Source organism: Toxorhynchites rutilus, chromosome 3 (assembly GCF_029784135.1).
Source record: "Toxorhynchites rutilus septentrionalis strain SRP chromosome 3, ASM2978413v1, whole genome shotgun sequence".
Lineage (NCBI taxonomy): Eukaryota > Metazoa > Arthropoda > Insecta > Diptera > Culicidae > Toxorhynchites > Toxorhynchites rutilus.
In genome coordinates this window covers 117,542,958-117,565,858 of record NC_073746.1, presented here as the reverse complement: position 1 = coordinate 117,565,858, position 22,901 = coordinate 117,542,958, and the positions used below count along the sequence as shown (strand labels likewise).

The window sequence follows — 22,901 nt, the reverse complement described above, 5'->3', positions numbered from 1 at the left end:
TGTCAGATTTTGGGATGAAGAAGAGATGGAGGTGAAAAATCGTTACATGACGTCAATGTTCTTGGGACGTCACCAAACATTAGAGATCAACTTGCAGCTTTTAAAGAATGTCTGGGAATTATATATTTGAACAAACTTCTTCTTGTGTCGATGAACGGCACCAACGTGAAATGGTCATACTACGTGAGCTGCCACTGGACATTCAATATGGAGAAGAAAACTCTTGAATTTGGGTACATTCGGATTGCATATTTTACACGGTTCATCAATTGATTGATGGATACAAAGAAGCCGCCAAAATTTAACGACAGACATATCTTGAAACTTCGTCTGGGATGTCGAGCACTGGTTTTAAAGCATCCAGTGCATCCTTGATCTTGCCGTCATTGTTTTTGATAGAAAAAAAACTGCTGGAAAACGATTCGAGAAACTTTTGAGTATTGACCCTATTGACCTTTTTGATATTTGACAGATATTGAACATATCAGTGGAGCTCCAGCAGACTTAGTACTGAAACAATATTGATAGCAACAAAACAACAAGTTTGCTCACTATTATCCGACAAATGATCGACTGGAGCATTTTTGGAAAGGATAGGTTTATGGAACGTTTTGCCAAAAATGAAAAGAAAAAAAAAGAAGCTCCTGCGTTAAATGAGTAAGTTAATGAAACGGCTACGAGAAGCAGATGCGAAATTTTTGGAGGTGAAACAAAGAAAACTTTGGGATATACACAGAGGGGATCGTAACCTTTTCATGAAATTGATCCGAATCAAATTGAAAATGACTCATTCTATGCTAGTGTTTTAGATCCCTTCAGGATAACTTTGAACTGCATTAGTGAATGCATTTTTTTATTCGTTAAGGACACTTCTCGGTCGTCGTTTAACTCAATTGAAATCACAAACAATTCATTTATTGGAAGATATTGTCAGACGTTCTTAAATTTCATTGCCTAAGCCAGTGGTGGCCAGGTATAGACACGGTGCGGGCCGCATTAGAGTTTTTATTATAGCCGCGGGCCGCAACGATTCTTTTTCTTACTACTTTTCATAATGAAATGTGAAATATACGTATTTAACTGGTACTTTTTTGACTTACTTTTTATTTTAAATTAGAAAGAATTCAATTCTATACCTGTGAAACTCATAACTCGAGAACAAAATAAGATAAAAACCAAAAACTTTCATTGAAGGTATAAAAGTATCCAGAATTAACATTTTTGGCAAATTTATTCGCTTCTTCACGCAGAGTCGAAAACACTACGGCCAATCGTCAATCGCTGCAGCTTCTCGATAGAATTCTTTAACGATTGGTAGTTCCAATGAGAACATCCACAGGCACGTAATTTGGGGAGATGAAGTCTGGCAGGTTTGTTGTCAGGCTCCTTTTTTAACCATTCCAGGAATTTTTTGCATCGTTCCAAACATATTCGCTTCAATCTGGCCGTCAATAAATGACTCACACATCGATGTACGCACCAATTTATTTCGACTGATAGACACTTTTGTTTCCGAAGAGGATTGCATTGAACGCGTTCATGAAAACGTAGATAACATTGTACAGCCCACCTACCTCGGACTTCCCTTTATGGGCCTATCGCCCACAACAGCTGTTTCTTTGTACTGTTGTAGTGTACGGAACACGAATCGTTCATCGATAGGAAACGGTTTGAGCAGCTCGTAGATCTGTTTTGCCGGTTTCTTGCATTTAAATAACGTGACAGTTGCCACATGCTTCACGCACAGACCGAACTTCATCGTTGCTAGGAAACATAACAAGTCCCATCGATGACCACGAAACTTGGTGAGAGAGAAGTTCAACACTGTTTCGATTTCATTCGAACTACTTTTCTTGAGCCATTTTATCTAAATCAGCTTGAATGTGAGAGATAAGGTGGAAACGGAATGCCGTGTTGTGCGTTGCTTCTCATTAGCAGTCATTGCTTGCGTTTTGTACTAAAACATTCGCCCGACGCAATCTGTTGATTTGCAGTCACAATCTAGCATTCGCGTCACCACTTTTCATGTAAACAAAAACAAAATAAAGTTCGTATGAAAATCTTATTTTTGTTGTGTCCACGGATCAGTTCAATGTTTTTTAAAACAACACATTGACATATCCGCGCTGGCGGCATTGAGCTTCGTTTACTAGTTTAGGGAAGAGAGAAAGAATAGCTGATTTTCAGTCGGAATGAACACGTTTTCAAAATTAAAATTATGAATGAAAATAAGCTTTTCTATATCAAACTAGTATTCTATTTAAATGAAAAACATTTGTGTTTGTAGGTGGTGAAAAAGTCTCATACGAAAATTGTTTATGAAGACAACTCTGTATTATGATGAAAAAATTCAGCAACAATTTTGGAATTGTTTAGCCATATGGTTGAATGGAAATCAGAAACACGTGTTTCAAGTAATCAAATAACATGATGTGAAAAATTTCATTCAAATTTTAGAAGCACAATTGTCGCAACGCATAGCGCGACATTCTGGTCCCACCTATAGCGATGTGAAGCGTATCTTTCAAACGACTTTCAGTGATTTTGTTCCTTGACTTTGTTTTTAATTCTTTCATAACTAAAATAATTGCTCACAAATATTTGCGGATTCAAACAAAGCAGTAATAAAATGAGCATGTTTTATTAGTTGTGGAAATCGCGCTTCTGGAACATATCTGGAGTAAGAATCTAAGACATCATGGTTATGAAATTTGTCACGCAACTCTAAATCACACTGCGTTTCAATGAGATCCATCTGCATGTTTTCTGCATAGAAACTGAATGGGGTAGAGAAAATTGGAGAATTATTTCATGGGCTTTGAATCACCAATATCTGCGAAAAAAAAAAATCGACTGGACTTACACAAATCAAATGTCAAATTTCATGGTATGGGTACATTCGTAATTGTTCGGATCATTGACGTTTACTCGCCAGCGAGTAACTGACAACGTATAAACCCGGTTTTACTGCCGTTACTTGCATGAATTTAGATATTTTGGATACACACGATTAACAAGAATTACTCGCAAAGTTATTTCTAATCAACTGTATGGAAGAATTTTCAACTATATTCATAATTTCGCTCATATGATTTTTTTTTCAAATCATAAACGTGGGCCGCATAAACAACGTCAATGGGTCGCAGGATGGCCACCACTGGTCTAAGCTGACTCAATATTTTAGGAACTACAGCTAAAGTACTAGTAGCGACCTTGATTACTAGTCTACATCTGGAACTTTTCTGAAAAATTACTGGAAAATCAGGGAATATCAGGGATTTTTTTTCGGGTTTTGAGTCGACACCCTGATAAAGCTGTGATCTTTCTAATTGGTCCGATAACAACATGTTGTTGAGGATATCTTTCTATAGTTGAAGCGGGAAAATTTATGTATATGGAAATGAAGTTTTGTCGGTCTGTTTATCCTGTATAGGTTCAGAATTTACTGGATCAATCGACGTGCAAATTTTGGAGTACTACGAGCATTAATACGTTGAGCCCCGTGTTGGTCGCTAAGGTCTGATCGTAAGACGTGAGCTGTGCGTCAGAAAAACGTTGATAACCGGGACCAACAGTTACTAAATATATAAAAAAAAGAACAAGGTTTGCTCTCGGATGTTTTACGATATGTTTCTGACTATTTTTTTTTATACAATTAATATCTTTGGGAGTGGGGCTGACACTGATATTATGTAAACACTCTTGATGCGAGCTAAATAGAAAGCGCAGCTAGAACAATCCGGGGCTCAACGTGTTAATGTGTCATCGATTTTGCTTTATACCAGAATGGGATCCCAGTACAGCCCCGTATATAAATATTAGTATAGCTAAGTTTATGTAGAACCGGTAAAACCTCGAAAACTTTCATGAAAATTGTATATAGAGGTTTTCGAGTATGGCGAGCTATCAGTTCCACCTAGAGAGGGGAGAGGAAGTAAATTTGTCAACTATATACAGCAATTCCATGAATAAAGAATCTACCGAAGGAAATTGCGCTGATTTTACCTAATCCCCGAATGTTTTTTTTATTTTCAAAAAAAATAGACACCTATTGTTTTAATTCCGGCTGTTTCATCTTCAAGCCAATTTTAAAAAAAAGTAACTTTTGAACTGCCCCACTGATTTACCGATTTATTTAAACAATCGTAACAATCGTGCAATGGTTTTTAGCGAAATCAGATTGAAATTCTTTTTCTGTAGTTGGACGAATGTGTGTCTGTCTGTCTGTGAGGTAAAGTGATCGAATATCGTTCACTTTTTTTTACCTCAAAAATGAGGCACTTAAAATTAAGGGAAACGGGATTTAAGTTACTAGGGATATTCCTACATCTCTTTCCTATGACCCATCAGAGTTTGAGTTCAAAATACTGAATAGTTAGGCTACTGCGAATTTTTGACGTGAAACTACGTCTTCCATTAAGGGTGCCAAATCATAAAACACGTCACGTTTTCATGAAATAAAGTTAACGTCAATAACTATTTTTGCCACGAACGGATTTTGGTGATTTACATACCAAACGAATCGGAAATTCCCTAAGATTTGTTTGATATGCTATACATTACAATCCCCTGGTGTACAAATGGTTAAAATTGGTGACAAATGGTTAAAATTGATGAAAAGTATAAGTGTTTCCATTTCCCCATACATTTGTTCTGCCGATATGTGAGCTTTTCTACCCGTGCCGTCAATAACGAGCAACTTATCGACGAACAACGAAGGAGAAATCGTAAGATATAAAGTCTCCGTGAACAAAGGAAAAGAAGAAGAACTAAGAGGAATATTTGCCTAGAGTATAAACAATGGATCTCGCTGATGCAAGCTTTCAATATCATTCTAGATAAGAGGCAATGAACATCGCTTGTTCTTCCTTGTTTTGCGTCATCACATGTCTTCGTTTGGGACTGAGCTGTGGACGCGATCAAATAACTCACTCGCTGATGTATCTGTCATTGCAATCATTGCATCAGACTGACGCCATTGCCTTAATGTTTTGAGCTACACAATTGTGTGGGGAATCATCAAGCTAGACAATCGTCGGCTCACCAAGAAAATAAATGTTCTGAAATTTTGTCTGTGATTTGGCTAAGATAATCTAGACCGGCAATATTAACAGCAAGGGCTTTTGTTGAGCGGAGCGCAAAAGAGAGATAAGTGTGTGTATATTTAGTTGCTTCAAGCCATCGATATATGGATGTTTGTGTGCGTATGTGCAACAATCAGATTACTGATCGTTGAGATTAACAGAAATAGTTTATTTCATTTGTTTAGTCACCAAGAAAGTAAATGTCGTTCTGGAATTTTGTATGTAATTTGGTTTCGTTAGCCAGTAGCAAAACTTTCTGCACAAAGGATAACAGCTGCGCTTATCTCGAGCACAAGAAAGTAAGGCAACTTTTTTCGAGGCCAGTAATATTAACAGAAGCGTATCTTTTGAGAATAGCGCAAAATGATGAGAAATGTTTATATTTCTAGTAGCTTCAAGGCACCAATGTATGGATCTGTATGCATGCTATGGCGAACGCTTGTTTGGCGCTTGGTTTACGTTGTACGAACGGTGCCTAGAGGTGCGATTCCACTGAGGCAATACTAAATCAAATGTAGCTTAATATTTATACTTGCATGTATTGTCATTGTTTCCATGCGGTTTCAAAGATATATTGATGTAGTTATGAGATGTGGAATAATGGTGCTGGTGCAACAAGTATATAATCGCTTGTAGCCGAGTGTATATCAATTGCAAAAAAGGGCACCGGAATAGCGTTCGAGGTAAAATTTCAGTGCATTGACATGAAAAAAAAATGCGAAATACGATCAGCTAGTGAATTGTTCTGCGGCGACAAGAATGAATCCTCAATCAATTATCGTCAACTGATTCTACAGTGAAAGAAAAACATTTCAGGTTGATCAAACCATTCTACTAAACAGTTATTTCTAAAATTTCACAGAATAATATTCGAAGATAGAAACAAGCGACTTATATAAAATAATAGCTTAGTTCTACGTCAACAATGCGGTTGTATCTTGGACACAACCTCCTATAATTTTTTTCTAAAAAAGTCAAATTTGAAATTTTTGAAAAGTAGTGCCTAATATCGCTCACCATTTTCTTTTATTAAAAAAATGTAATACTACAAACAAGTTTATTATCATCTATAGATTAAAAACTCAATACATATCAATACATGTTCAAACAAGTGGTACACGTGTAATTCTTTTTATTCGTTGCATCTTCAACGGCAGCATATGATCTACATGAGCCCACTGGTAGCATTTACAACAGGATACCCAATATTCTCCGTTATGATCCTCGGAATAAAATTTCTCACGAAATTGGCATTTTTTCACATTACAAAATTTGATGTGCGATATTGGGGCATGGGGTGGGCGATATTAGGCAAACATCGTGTTTTGAAAAAGTGTTGAAAAAAAATTATGAAAGCTTACTTTTATTGAATCCGCTAATCGATGATTGGAAACTTCATTTAATACTCTCCAACTTTCATGTATCACGTTTGCAAATTTATGAAAATTTCTATTTTTAACAATTTTTTTCCAAATCACTCTGAAAAGTTTTGGAAACAGGCGATTTCTTCTTCTGCTCGATTTTTTTTTTGCTTGATGTGATACGAATCCCGACAACATCGGTATGAGTAGGTACTTACTAAAGGTAGTAGTGTGATTTTTTACCACCAGATCGCATCATAAACAGACGAAAAAACGAGGTGGGCGAACTTAGGCTACTGGGCGATATTCGGTCACTTTACCTTTTATATGTTCTGTACAGACTCGGAAACTAGTGAATCGATCAACATGCACATTTGTATATAGGGATTTTCGAGCATGACGAACATTTCTGAACCATCAATTCAATTTCATCTCAGGGCTCAATTACAGTTTTTAAAGATTATCTCTCGATCCTCTTAAGTTTGGATATAGAAAATCAGAACTTTTCAAATTTTTTAACATATTATAAATCTAACTGTTACTATTCTTCTACTTTTTCTGCGCTGGGAAGAAAGAAAAACAAATTATAAAATGATTCTAATTTGGTAAATATGACTCATTGCAAATAGGTAAATATGACTATTTTAAGATGGACGAGTGGCAACGCTTGCGTCGTATACAGCTAATTTTTTTATGAACAGAAACAGAGGAATGAAAATAAAACCACCAAAACGTAATTCTGTTCCCTGAATGCGTTGTGAATGATTTCAAAACATCGTATATTTTTTGTGTTGCTAATAAAAGTCAAAACCATACAATTTCATCATTCAGAAATGAACAACAAAACATCTGAATGATTTTTCATGTTTTCCCCGTTGATGCATACGTCCCGCTGCCCGGTGTTCGATTTCCGGCGAGCCGCACATGAGTAAGCAGCTTAATCGAAACCAATTTTTGCGTGCCGTTTGTCGGGTTGTGTATGAAAGCGGGGGCGGAACCCCTAATGGTGTGTGCGATTATTGCATTCCTGGCCGTGCTTGTGCAGTGTTTTTAATTTATCTGTTACCATTTTAATATGCTGCAGTGAGTGTGTGCGGGTGTACGGGGGAGTGGTTTGACAACGGTCTGTCGTTGTCTGAGGTTGTGCGCCTGAACATGATGTCGCGTATACGAGATTTTTTCTCCCCATCCCACCCACTAAATAGCGGTTCATTTTATGGTGGATTACCTAAATTTAATTGATATTTACAGCATTTTTCCGGTTGGCTTGTTGGTTTCATTATTTTTGTAGTTTTTCCCCGCGTATGTTCGGCATAAAATTTATTATGTCGACGTATCAGCGGTAGTTTTTTCGATTTTATGAATGTCCATTATTATAATTCCATCGACATTTTTCATTGCATTTGCCGTTCCCTTCACACCCTGCTTTTTTCTATATTCTGAAATTAATATCTGCTAACATGCTCGCTGGCTTTCTGTGCACCGTGCATTGGCGAAAGGCGAAAACTATTTGTTTGAAGTTTCAGGTAGGATCGAAACGCGACCCCCTGGTTCCATCCGAGCTGGAGACTGATAGCACTTTATCGGTTTTTTTTATTATGCTTGTATATCAACCAATTTATGCTGTTTTTCCCCCAGCGCCCATATTGCATTCATTCGAACGCCACACGTGCCGTTCCCATCAATTCATCTCCTCGGTACGACTTTCGCCTGACGAGAATGGGTGTTTTTGATGCTGATCTAAACGACTATACAAATTTCTTCAAAAAAGCTATAAAATACACATTTTTCCTCATCATCCTGACGGATGATGTTGAAACCGGTAAGCTCCCCAAAAAAAAAACACACACACACACGGAGAACACGGAGAAATTGAACGGCACATTCCTGCTGGCAGGTGCTGCCGAATAGGGAAGCGCCCAAGATAAATAACATCGTATCCTTCGGATTCTCTAGTGGCCTTCGTGTCTTACTTCGTAACGGTTCCCATCCCCCAGACGGCTATGCTAAAGTAAAAATTATGATAAAAATATATATTCGCTACGTCACTCTCGTACTCTCGCTCGATTCCTTACTGTTATTGACATGTTTATTTTTTTTTTCGTTATTGCATCCGCAGTAGAAAACAAATGCGAGAAGCGAAAAATGAAGAAAATCCACACGTAACTCTAGCTTCTTCGCATAAGTATACCTATATGACCAATTCCTAGCACTGTAAACTTTCCTTCAATCTGTTTCGATAGTTTTCCCACTCGACAAAACAAGTCTCCCGACCAGTCGCGGGATTAGAATCCGTCGGTTGGACTCCTCGGGCGAAAATAGAACTCACTTGGTTGCAGTTGTTGTAATTTGACGTGTTGCTCAATTCCCTCATCAGCGTCGGCACCACCGGGCTGGTCTCCTGCGCCTGCTCATCGGACTCGTAGTCCGGCGGCGGCTCGTAGTCCAACCCGTTTACTTCCCTCAACAGCAGCAGCGGCGGCTGGATGGTGCCGTGATGCTGACGGGGAGGCGGATGCTCGGGATGGTAGAACTCGGGGCCATCCGGTCCGTTTTCACACCGACACCACCGGCGAGCGTCCAGTTCCAGCGGTGCATTTTGCTGGCTCTGGATGGGCGCCGGTGGTGGGAATCGATGTCAGAAGAGCTCGCGGTGGCCACTGTCAAGCACCACGTCACAGTATCAGGAGGGGGAGGAGGCTAGCAGTGACTCTCATAATGGCACCATGCCGCCGCCCCCGTTCCGGGCCGTCGGGTTGCGCGCCATGTAGATGTCCATGTCGTGGTCGGTCCAGTTGTCCGAGGTGTCGCAGTAGTTGTTCAGCGTGTGCGTCGAGCCCGCCGTCGAGTAACTGCAGGTGGATAAAAGTAAATATTGATTAGGTTAGTATAAATGTTGATTAGGTAGGTTATTGGATCAATAGTTCTATTATAGAGGAGATATTTTAGTAGAGTATGTATAATTTAGGTTCATACAGATTTTAATTGATTTATTGAAATTCGAACCATACGGAATACATTCGGTTGGCTGAAGTAATTTTTACAGCAATCGACTGGCGAATGTATTGTATGCTAATAGCTTGAATTTACCATTCCACATTTCATTCACATCTCTAAACATATCCCTTCGAAATTTTGAATATATTTTGATTAGAATACTGATTTGATTTTATAAGGTTTATCAGTGTAGATTTTTGACGTAGAACTAGGTCTTTCATTAAGGGTGCAAATCACAAAACATGTCACGTTTTTATGAAATGAAGTTAACGTTAATAACTATTTTTGCCGCGACCGGATTTTGACGATTTACATACCAAACGAATCGAAAATTCCCTAAGATTTGCTTGATATGCTATACATTACAATCTCATAGTTTGTATATGGTTTAAATTGATGAAAATTGAAAGCATTCCCATTTCCTCATACATTTGTTCTGTCCATTTGTGTGCTTTCCCGAACAGAGCTGTCAATAACGAGCAACTTATCGACAGGCAACGAAGGGGAAATCGTAAGATGTAAATTCTCCGTGAACAAAGGAAAAGAAAAAGAGCGAAGGGGAATATTTGCCTAGAGTATAAACAGTGGATCTCGCTGAGGCAAACTTTCATTCTTCGTGAGGAAATCGACTGAACAACATCGTTGCTGGGCGAGCTGGACGGCGAGGGATCGAATGCCTTTCTAAAGATAATGGGGGTGGAGGAGTAATATTATGGATAAAGTAAAGTTTTCCAAGGACCTTTTTGAAGACTAGAGACGAATGAACTGAAGAAGTTTAAAGTATTCAAAGCAATGAATATCGCTTGTTCTTCCTTGTTTTACGTCATAACATGTCTTCATTTCGGATTTAGCTTTGGACGCGACCAAATTACTCACTCGCTGATGTCTCTGTCATTGCAATCATTGCATCAAACTGACGCCATTGCATTAAGTTTCTGAGCAACACAATAATGTGGGGAATCATCAAGCTCGGTTTATTGTCAGCTCACCAAGGAAATCAATGTATAGGAATTTTTTCAGTGATTTGGTTTTGCATGACGATAGGAAAACTCTCTCTACATAGGATGACAGCTAAGCTAATCTAGACTGGCAATATTAACAGAAAGGGCTTCTGTTGAGAAAAGCACAAAACGGAGATAAGTGTGTCTATATTCAGTTGCTTCAAGCCATCGACATATGGATATTTGTATGCGTTCGTGCTTCCATAACCCGTACGTAAAAATAGTGCATCTTCGCTACGCTGAAACCCCATTTGTATCTGCTCCCGTGTGCATTGGCCCTGAAAGGATGCAACAATCGCCTAATTTTTTATGCTATGATTGACGATTGTTTGGTGTTGTAAATTATGCAGTTGTAATGATAAATATAAACAAGGAGGGGAGATAGTGGGAGGGAAATATTTACGCGATGGTATTGGTAATGAATCTCTGCTGAGGCAAATATTCAGACTTTCTCCAAGCAGTTGTAGCGCTGCACTGATTTTAGTATTGTTGAGCCCCTCGTTTCTATGAGTATGAACGTCAGTTTCAACACAACTCCCGTGTGTGGAATCTGAGTGTCTTTTCATATGTGTATGTTTCGGATGAACTGCAAAGCGAGTGCTTTTCCCCTTTCCGATTTCACTGCTAGCTATAATTGAGTGCCAGATGTAACTCGACGGCTCAATTTAGCCAAGACACGTCTCAGAAAATGTCTTAGGGTGGGTTTAGACTAGGGATATATTCATGAGAAGAAATATGATGAGATTTATAGAAATCGCATCAACCGTTTACACTAGCGTGAACTTCTATAATGAATATATTCATATCTCCGGTGAATTTATTTACCTGAAGTAGAACTGCATCCAACCTGATTTCTCACCAGTAAGAAATTCACAAGCGTTTACATATGCTGAATTTATTCAAGTTATATATACCTCGAATAAGTGTATCATATTTATTCTCACCCGTTTACACCTATTTTCACGTGAATAAATCCATCTATAGCTATAGATCTCCCTAATAGACGTTTCCTTAACCGGGAGAGTTTTTGGCGGGTTTTCTTGGTATTTGAATTCGGAATCCGGCGAGCAACTCGATTTAAGCTGCGCTCGGGAGATTAAAGATAATCGCCCGAAAATGTTTGAAAAGAGGACAGATGTAGGCAAGGGGGTTGAGGGTAAGACTACGTATTATTAATATCGTTAATAATTGTGTAGTTCCGGTCCTTTTGATCATTGCGCTGATCTGAGGACTTAGAAGAAATATTCTTCCATTTCAACTTGGCCCGTGGAAGAGGCAGCAGTGTGCAGTTCCGTTTGTAAAATCGCGAGTAGTTCAAAAGGTAGTTGGTACTTTTCCACGCCATAGTTGGTGTAGCTCATTTGTGTTTTTTTTTCTTTGTTTGTTCTTTTTTATTTTGTTTCTTTAGTGAGCGCAGTTAGCTCAATTTTAAATTTAAAAATTACCCCTCCAGTGCGTAAAGTTCAAATTCAATTGGAGGTAAGCATTGGCTTTTTTTTTGCAAAATGTGGCAAAATGGCTTGTGTGTGCGCTTTTTTATGTGTTGTTTCTAGGTGGCACCACTTCTGACCCCACGGCTACGTTGGAATTGGCCCTCTCCGTCAACACGAGGGCCCCAGCAAAATTCTCGCGCTCCCGGCGGCTCGTCATCAGCGGAAGTTAATCGCTCTTCGCCGCCGTATCACGTAAATCCATGGTAGTGAGTACCCATTTTTATTTTCCATTTAACATGCGCATGTAGGGAAATAATACACAACACTCTAATAAATGAGAGGTGCGCTATAGAGCGCAAGAACAGAAGCAACACCACACAAAAGTACACACACAATAGCCATTGAAAAGTGAATGGAGAAGCCATAGTAGTATGACTAGAAAGTCAACCGCCATTACCAAATCTATTTGAATGTGCCTTTAGTGTAGTGAGCTAATTGCTATGTCTGCAAATCCAATGATTTGATGTTTGAGTCTGGAGTTAGATTAAATTTTTCTGTTATGTGTAAATGAGTTGAATTAGTTTTTGTCATCACGCTGTTTTCCTGTAATAAATGCTGAGTTGAATATTTTATAGTCTGAGTTATTTACTGGCTAGCGTGTGGCCTAAGTACCGGCAACTGATTTTTTTTTTGTAGTTGTAAAGATCTTGAGTCTGCAAAGAGACTCCTTTTTTGTTGCAGTTAGTTGAACATCCACTCCTACGCTCCGAAGCGAGCTTCGTTGTGGACAATATTTTCGCTAATTGGTCCAGTGAGGAAAATTTGCTGAAATTTGTGGTCTGGGGATCGGCCCACGCATTCTCGGGCTTTAATCCTGTCCTCTGGACAAGCGGTGTTCGGGTTCACTTTACAGCGCAACTCAAATTGAGAAACAAGCCGGGTTTTGGGGGAAGAAAGAAAAACACGCCCTGGGAGTTCGATTCTCATTGGCCGGGCAACCAAAAACACGGCGGTTGGCCTCCCTTACGGGAGTTGCGCTTAAGCCAACTGCTTGACTGCGCAGAGTCCCGGTTAGGAAGGACTCACACGCCTAGAAGGCGTGTCGGGTTACACAGTTAACATTGTTTGTTTTCTGTCATCAATGCATTGAACTGACGCTATGGTCAAGCAAGTGTTAAGGTTGTGCACCAAAAAATTATTTGGGGAATACCAAGTTATTCAATAAGTTATATTAAGTTATTAATTTATTTGGGCTCGCGTGCCAGTCGCAAAATTGCTTTCAACTAGGATTGCGCTAATCTTGATCATAATGAAGCAGTGCTACTCTTTTAGAGGTTGTTGAGATTAACAGATAGAGTTTATTTCGTTTATTTAGTCACCAGGAAAGTAAATGTTGTACTAAAATATTGTATGTGATTTGGTTTCGCTTGCCAGTAGCAAAACTTTCTCCACTAAGGATGACAGCTGCGCTTATCTCGATCATGTATTGTTCTGCGAGCACAAGAATGAATCATCAAACAATTATCGTCAAATGATTTTTCAACCAAAAAAAAAAACATTTCGAGGCGACCAAACTGGTAGAATGGTTATTTCAAAATTTTCGTAGCATTATAAAATAATATCCGCAGTTATAAACAAGCGACTTGAATTAAACTACAGCGTAGTTCTACGTCAACAATGCGGTGGTGTCTTGAACACAACCTCCAATCATTTTTTTTAAATAATTAAACTTCAATACTTAGTGAGCTTGTAGCCTTCCGAGGAAAGCAATATAAAAATAGATTTTAAATCTGAATCTGCATGAAAAGTCATAGAGGCTGATGTTCAAGACAAGACCGAATGGTTGACGTAGGACTGCTACTTACTCATTCAATTCGTTTTTTTTATCACTTCGAAAAGGGTTTTAGAATGAATGGAGATCCATTTGTGCAGTGAAGTGAAAGTGAGAGATGTCGAATGGCGATTTTGCATGTCTGAAAGTTGCTTGAACGGCACAAAAGGAAGTCCTTTTGTTGCATATATCGATACTGGGATCGAAAAGTGGATTCACCACGACAATTCAAAACACGAAAGATTGTATGTAAAGCCCGGCCAGTCAGGAACATCAACGCCGAATCCGAATATCCACGGTACCAAAGTATGGCTCTGTATTTGGTGGGATCAAAGTGCTAAAAGCTGGTCAAACCATCAATTGAGACTTCTAAAGACAATAATTGTTCCGTCTAAAGTCAGCTATTGCCGTAAAACGTTCATATTATACGACCATGCACGAGTGGATAATATACCATAATGACAACGATCGGCTTCAAAATAGCAGAAAGGAAATTCTGGTTCACCTGTTATGTAACCCAAACTTTGCCCCTTCCGATGAAGGCCTGTTCCAGTTACAATTTGGTCGCACAAATATGACATTTTTCAGCATAGAAATGACGTACAAAAAATAGAAGGATGTCATTTTGTAGTTTTTCAATGAACTTTAAGGGAGAAACACATGGAAGTTATTCGTCAGCTGTTCGGAAGAATTCTCGAACTTTTTTGTGATACCACCCATCATTTTCTGCACGGTACGCAATACCCCCTTTACGCTTGGCTTTTTACCAGCTCAAAAATGGAAAAGTGGTGGAACAAGATAGCAAGTACGGTTCCCAGTAGCACTGTGCAGAAACTGATGTGGTGATATCACACGAAAAATTGAAAAATTCACCCGAACTGCTAACGAGTCATTTTCATGTTTTTTCCACGTTTTACTTTTTCATAAAAAAAACCTACAAAACGATATCTTTTCGTTTTTGTATGTTTCGTATGTTTTTTTTTTGTTTACTTTTGTATGTTTCTATGCTGAAAATGTCTTACTTTATGCGACCAAATTATAACTGAGACAGGCTTTACCATTTGTTTCTATCGATGCTGAACGCTTTGAGTGGAATACGATTTACTCCAGAACAGGGTAACAAAAGTCCAGCCAATTCATTTCGCGACGGAACCCGCAAATTGCGAGAAAATAGTGACAAACGATGGCCAATACTTTGAATAATGTATTAATTTATTTTATTTATTCAAATAAATGTGTTTTCACGCAAAAAATCGAGGGGTTGTATCCAAGACACGACCGCTAATAACGCAATCTTTTTTTTTTAATTTGTTGGTTTATCATTTCGGATATTATTTGATAATACGTCGGAAATTCATAAATAACTCTTTAGTAAAAAATTCCAGGGACCCTGAAAAGGTTTAATGGCTTGCATGGTTTTGTAGAATCATTTCGAGAAGAAAGATTCTTTCTTGTCTTTGCGAGAACAATACACTAATTGGCCATATGTCGCATTTTGTTTCTTTATATCAATGCACGCATTGCACTGAGTATTTAACGAGAGGCATCTTGAAAAATCGTTTCTCGACTCTCGGTCAAAACCGTCAACAAAGCTAGCTTGCAATCTTCTCTTGTTTCTCCTGCTTTGCCATGGCTCGGATGGTTGTATTAATTGCAATGCCAGATGTACTTGAAGTGAAATATTCGCTAGCGTTCACAGCACATAAAACACAAAACGAGCAGAATAAGCGACCTTAGTTGTTTCGAGCACAGAAAGAGTCGGAGAATTTTCCTCAGAAGAGATGCAATACTTATACGCTAGCGACATATTATTTACTGTGCAAGTTTCTTACCTTTCGTTGTTTCTAAAGGGTGTGTCACATCAAATTGCATCACGGAAAAAACCGCTGTAGAAATTCGCCCAGTAGACCGATCCTTTTGAAAATTTTAGACAGTAAAATAAAAACTATTAAACAACTTTTGGCATTTTCTTTTTATTCATACTTCGAGCCCAAGCCCGTATGCTCGCAGCTTCCTCTTTACCCCGTCCATAAGGTTCTGTACAACGTCAGATTGTAGTTTTTTTTGAACAGAAATCCATTTTCTCTTGAAGTCCGCCTCCGATTTGACAACTTTTGGGTTATTCCGGAGGACCTGCTTCATAATCGCCCAATATTTCTCTATTGGGCGAAGCTCCGGCGCGTTGGTCGGGTTCATTTCCTTTGGCACGAAGGTGACCCCGTTGGCTTCGTACCACTCCAACACGTCCTTTGAATAGTGGCACGAAGCGAGATCCGGCCAGAAGATGGTCAGGCCCTCGTGCTGCTTCAATAGTGGTAGTAAGCGCTTCTGTAGGCACTCCTTAAGGTAAACCTGCCCGTTTACCGTGCCGGTCATCACGAAGGGGGCGCTCCGCTTTCCGCAAGAGCAGATCGCTTGCCACACCATGTACTTTTTGGCAAACTTGGATAGTTTCTGCTTGCGAATCTCCTCCGGAACGCTGAATTTGTCCTCTGCGGAGAAGAACAACAGGCCCGGCAGCTGACGAAAGTCCGCTTTGACGTAGGTTTCGTCGTCCATTACCAGGCAATGCGGCTTCGTCAGCATTTCGGTGTACAGCTTCCGGGCTCGCGTCTTCCCCACCATGTTTTGCCTTTCGTCGCGGTTAGGAGCCTTCTGAACCTTGTATGTACGCAGGCCCTCCCGCTGCTTGGTCCGCTGGACGAATGAACTTGACAAATTCAGCTTATTGGCGACATCCCGGACCGAACTTCTCGGATCACGTCTAAACTGCTTAACTACGCGCTTGTGATCTTTTTCACTGACGGAGCATCCATTTTTGCCGTTCTTCACCTTCCGGTCGATGGTTAGGTTCTCGAAGTATCGTTTTAGTACTCTGCTGACCGTGGATTGGACGATTCCCAGCATATTACCGATGTCCCGATGTGACAACTCCGGATTCTCGAAATGAGTGCACAGGATTAATTCACGACGCTCTTTTTCGTTCGACGACATTTTTCCAAATTTACGAAATATTGACAGTGAAGCATGGGCAACGTGATCTATACACTCTTATCTGATTACAAGCGAAAGCTGAAGATATAATTCCTAAAAATTAAATTTCTACAGCGTTTTTTCCGTGATGTAATTTGATGTGACACACCCTTTATTCAAGCGGCCGCATAAGTTGCCCGTTATTGACAGCTCTGTTCGGGAAAGCACACAAATGGACAAAACAAATGTATGGGGAAATGAGAATGCTTCCAATTTTCAACAATTTAAACCATATATAGACTATGGGATTGTAATGTATAGCATATCAAACAAATCTTAGAAAAAAACCGATTCAATTGATATGCAAATCGCTAAAATCCATTCGCAGCAAAAATAGTTATTAACGTTAACTTTATTTCATAAAAACGTGACCTGTTTTCTGATTTGGCACCCTTAATGTAAGACGTAGTCCTACGTCAAAAAAATCGTTCGACGACGAGTGGAACGGATTGGAGCGAGAGAGATGATGTAGGATAAAAACTACCTCTTTTCCGTGCTGAACTGCGAACATGCGAAGTTTTATTCTTTATCTCGTATTAAAATATGATCGAATGATAATTAATGAATATTAAATTAAAGTTAAAACAGATACCCGGTAACTATCCGGTATCCGGCCTATCCGGCCAATATTCGCTATCTGGCGGATAACGGATATTAAAAAAATAATAATTTCTCTCAGGAGGTAAATCATAACAAAAAAGCTCATAAACATCATTTAAACACAATTAAAAGTAAGATTAATTTACTGAAATGTAAGAATGTTTGTTCAAAATAAAATATATGTTAACAGTATTATTTATATTGACGTGGGACTACGTCTAACCGGAGTATATGAGGGGTAAAATGAAAACCTAAACACAGAACATGCAGGAAAAAAATGAAAGATTCCGAATGCTTATAACTCGAACATTTCTTACTGGATCGGAAAGATGTTTGCATCAATTGATAGGGAATATTTCTACGCTTGTATCACAAATAATAGAATATTATCTTTCATTAGATAAACAATTGAATAACTGTAAAATGTTAAGCGTTATCTACACGCCCTAACTGCCTCATTTTGATTGGCCCGATCTACGGTTTCCCTAACACAGCCATCAAAACCAAGCAGCCTACATTGCAAATACAAAGTATGGGGACTTTTGTTCTCACCGAAATGTGTACCCTAACACAGACTTCAAAACCAAGCAGCGTTGGAGAGATCGGCATTGCAAATACATGAAAGTCGGGGGTATTTTTGTTCCGACTGAAATGTGTTTCTCTAACACAGACTTCAAACACATGGAGCTTAGGGAAATTGGCATTGGAAATACATGAAAGTCGGGGGTGTTTTTGTTCCGACTGAAATGTGTTTCCCTAACACAGATTTCAATTTCAAGGAGCGTGGGGAAATCGGCATTGCAAATACATGAAAGTCGGGGTTATTTTTGTTCCGACTGAAATGTGTTTCCCCAACACAGAAATTGGCATCGCAAATTCATGCAATTCATGCATTTTTTTCAAATCGATGCAATGAATTTAAATATTTTTTTTTCGTTAAAGCAATAAATTATTCTTGTGTAGAATGTATTGGAGTTTTCAAAACTACAGTCCTACAGGTCCTACAGGAACGTTCTTGGAACCAAATGAAAGGTGTTTGATAAGGTTAATTGGATTTGCTATTGAGATGTTTAGCAAAAAATTGTGTTAGTCCAGAATATTCTTAAAAAAACAAAGAAAAATCAAACTTTCATTTCTTCCAGATATTGTTGCCCACTACTCCTACACACACCAAGATAAAAATGTGTACGTTAAATATTGTAATATCTGCAAGTTGTAGCTTCAAAATGATATGCACACCATCGATATGCGTTGATTTTTCACGAAGTAACAGCATGTTAAAAATCCCTTAAACATTCCGACTTCGCACTCTGTTCCTCTAATTTTCTGCTCGAGTGTTAATTGAATTCAATTGAATTCTGGAATTGTTTCATTCAATCAAAAATTTAATCAATACAAACAAATGATTGGTACGCTAAGATAGTCCCACGTCAACCTTGCGGTTATATCATAGATATAACCCACCCATTTTTTTTTTTTAATTATTTTTTTAGTACTCGAAATTGTTAGGTTTATTATGATTTTTGACGACGCCAGTGGTTGTGTGGTTAGCGTAACAGCCTCACAATCCGATCGGCCTGGGTTCAATCCCAACTGGCGATCGGATTGTTGGGTTTTTTTTAAGGCGAAAAATCTCTGGTTACGTCCTCCTTCGGAAGAGAAGTAAAATAAGTTGGTCCGGCTCATTAGTTGTTGAGTCTGATAGGTAGGAACAGGTGGAGTCGCCTCCTTGATGTCGGTGAAGTGGCGGAAATAGGTCGACGAGAAATGAACGGAGATAAAAAAAAATTATAAATAAATAATCAATTTTCAGCAGTTCATTGTAGTAAAAAATCCTTATCAGAAAAAAAATCTATTCAAAAATCTTTGCGGAAAACTTTCATTCTCTATTAAAGGATATTGATTCTAAACGGAAAATTTCATCGTCGGTAATTATTTTTATGTAAAAATGTTTTTATTTCTCCCTAAAATGTAATCCTTTATTTGCTTCATGCGAACACGTAGTTCTTTCCAGTTTAGTATTCGCAAATAAAAAAAAACTATCCGGCATAGTTGGCCATCTGTCCTCGAAGCTTGCCGTATTTCCGGTATTCGGCCAAACTATTTTCCGTTGCATCACTATATAAAATTAATCAGTATGACTAATCCAACTATCAGCTACGATATTGGTTGTATTAATGCCAATTCAGTGTCGAGTACTATAAAAATATCGCTTTTATTCTTGATGGTGATTTAAATAGAGTTATCTTCAACAAAGATACCACAACGTCTCGACGATAATCTTGGTTGTTCTGATGTTTGATAAACTTTGAAAACCAAATAAATTACAGTTTTTTTTTCGGCCAAATCCAAACAGACCATTTCGACTTGAAAATTCCCACATTTGCCGACGAGAATAATGGTTATTGACGACAGCAATCACTGTGAAACTCGTTTCCTCCTTCAGTTTTCCACTGAAGAACACAGCACTTGTCGCCGAAAAATCCACAAGCGGTTTAAAATACATGCACTTTGATGTTCAAGAATATCAAATCATCTATCGGAAAAAGTCACCAGAAAGTCTTACCACACTCTTAAATTCACACAAGCTATCTTTCGACAATACAATATAAAGATCAATTCGCTTTTAATTACTTTGGATATAAACGAAATTTTTGAAAAAAAAAAACTCCTTAGCAGCCATTCCATGCCAAACCGATATAGTGGTTCTCAGATTCCCATGGAAAGTGGTAGTTTTGTTTTTTATCGCAAAATATTAGACCTGTATTTTTTTTATTTTTCCATTAGGGTGATCATTTCCATTTTAGGGTAGTCCGAAAAATCATTTTATTCGCTTTTCCTCAAAAACTTCTTTTTTTCAGAAATTTATAGCTTTTGAACCACTGAACTGATTTAGATGATCAAAATATCAAATTGAAACCATTGAGCTAACATTATATTAAAAAAAATTGTACCTGCCAAAAATGGATTCAATTTTCGTAATTATTGATTGCAGTCGTTTTTTATTATTTTCATGGTTTTGGACTAGAGAGCACTATATTTTTTTAAATATTTTTTCTTGAATGCTGATGATTTTTTAGATAATTTTTGAGATTTTGAGATATGATTATTCAAACTTAACCAGTGGTCCGCCCTCTAGTTTAAAGCCATGAAAACAATAAAAAATAACTACAATTAGTAATTACGAAAATAAAATCTATTTTTCATAAAATGCTAGCTTATTAGCTTTAATTTGATATGTCGATCGTCTAAATCGGTAAGTTGGTTCAAAAGTTGTGAATTAATGAAAAAAGTCATTTTTGGGAAAAAGTGGAAAAAAAATCATTTTTCGAACCACCCTGAAATGAAAATGGTCACCCTAATAAAAAAAAAAAAAATACGGGTATAATGTTTTGCAATAAAGAACAAAATTCAAATTACCACTTTTGACGAAAATATGAGAACCACTGGAGCAGAACTTGGCAAGAATCGGTGCAGACGGGAGTTGGTGAACTGCAGCTATGAATCGAGTGCATTGGCGGAATAATGTTGTGAATCAGATCCTATCTGTTCAAGGGATGTAGCATCATTGTAAATAAATAAAACATGATAACCACTATATCGGTTTGACATGAAATGGCTGTTGGTCTAAAATTTATGCGGCCCTGAAAAATCCCGTTTTATGAAAGGATGGTAGATTCATGACGCATTCTTGTTCCAGTAAGGACAATACGCAAGCTGGCCATATGTCAAGACTTGTGTCCATGCATTGAGTAATAATAGCGAAAGTAATGACGGTGGTCTTTTCCGCAGTTGAAACAAGTTCGATCACAGGCGATCATATTTTGTCAAACTAGCGCCATTGTTCCGCATTTCTTAGCTTCTTCAATTTTCCTTTGGCAATGCATGAAAACAAAAATTTGTGCAAATGATGGAAAAATACAGAAACACTCTTCACCGGACGGCATGAAATCGACGTGGTGATTTAATCGAACGAAATTGCGCCGCTGTAGTGTATCCTTGTTTTAGACGAGTTAAAGACTGTAGCGTAAAGGGGGATAATACTCACACAGTGTTCTAGAAAAAATGGCTGAACATATCAACATGAAACGTTCACAGTAGTTTAGGAAATTTACTAGGCTAAAAATTTACATGCTAACATTAGAACTTGCTGCAATACTTACAAAATTACAGAAAATTTTCTAAACCACCGCAAAAAACGTTTTTGCCAGTTTTTTGAAATGCAAAAAATTCAAATAATTTATTTTTCGTCAAAGCAACAAATTAGCTTGGTACAGAATTTATTGAAATTTTCAGGAGTAACTTTCGGTTTGCGATGCGATAATTATTTATTGAATTATTCATCATCAAACACGAAGGGGTAATTTGTCATTCAAACAGAAATATCTATGTATGGAAAGGTTTTACAGGAGCGTTCCATCTATCGAAAGAAAGCTGTTTAATAGTTAATTGTATTTGGTATTGAGATTAGCAAACAATTGTACTAGTCTACAAAAAGTTTGGAAAATCAGAAGAAAATCGATGTTTTATTTCTTCCCGACATTCCCGAAATTTACCAAAACTTGAAAGTTTATGCTTGAAAATGATATACATCTCATTTCCATGCGCTGATTTTACACGAACTACCAGCATTTAAAAAATCACCTAAAAATTTCGACTTCGCACTCTCTATTTTTTTGCCGAGTGTACAACACAAGTAGCATGAGACTTGCTATTGTGCGTTGTTTACATTGCTTTATTTTCGTGGTTATTCTTTGAAAGACGATTTTCTGGTGTTTTTGTTTATATTTTACATATCCATGTAAGAAAATTGAAGAATACCTCGTTCCTCGTATTTATGTTCACTTTCACTTTCATTTTAGCTTCTGATGCGTCCCAAGCGACAAAACCAACTTTCTACTAAACAGTTCATCTTAAAATTCAGTTTCACTCAGAAATAATATCCGAAGTTCCGTCAAGCGAATTGACTGGAACAATTTCGTACTCGTACGTCAACAATGCGGTTTTGTCGTAGGTACAACCCTCTATAGTTTTATTATAAATTGTGTGATTGATTCCATGTAAACTGTACATTTCATCATTGACCTCGCAAAAATCTTATATCCTGAAAACCCCTCAATTCTTAAAATGTAAACTCTTCAGATGTAATCCAATACGTTTCAATACAAAAATCATCAATTTGAAAATATTAATTCCTGAAATTTGAAGTATAAAATCGAAAATTAAACCGATCCGAAAATTGGAAATCTAAAGATGAAAACCTAGAATATGAAATACACAAATCATAAACAAAAAAAAATTCTTGAATCCAAAAATTAAAATCTAAAGATCGAAAATTCTATTCTAAATCCAAAAACCGAAAATTCTTCTAAAATAAAAAAAGTGTTAATCAAAAAATCTAAGATTTCAAAATCCATAAAACTTAAATCCAAAAACTTAAATTTTCAAAAACATAAAACGCAAGAAATTGAAAATCTAAAATCCGAATGTTTGCAAATGTTTTGCTTATGCAGAAAAAGAGATCCAAAAACTTCACTGAAAAATATAGGATTTTCTAAAGT

The 22,901-nt window shown here is 37.7% G+C and overlaps 2 protein-coding genes across 6 annotated transcripts in view; one reads left to right on the top strand and one right to left on the bottom strand.

Annotated features, from left to right (window-relative positions):
* LOC129779759 (rab3 GTPase-activating protein catalytic subunit) overlaps positions 1-22,901 on the top strand; it is a 526,672-nt gene that overhangs the window by 19,812 nt on the left and 483,959 nt on the right. The window lies entirely within an intron of this gene.
* Positions 4,544-22,901, bottom strand: part of LOC129779760 (leucine-rich repeat and fibronectin type-III domain-containing protein 3) — a 449,197-nt gene continuing 430,839 nt past the window's right edge. For all 5 annotated transcript variants that reach the window (XM_055787429.1, XM_055787433.1, XM_055787432.1 and 2 more), the window contains one exon: positions 4,544-9,297. In XM_055787429.1, the coding sequence (XP_055643404.1) occupies positions 9,159-9,297 (139 nt within the window). In that variant the 3' untranslated portion in view covers positions 4,544-9,158. The remainder of the gene's footprint in view (positions 9,298-22,901) is intronic.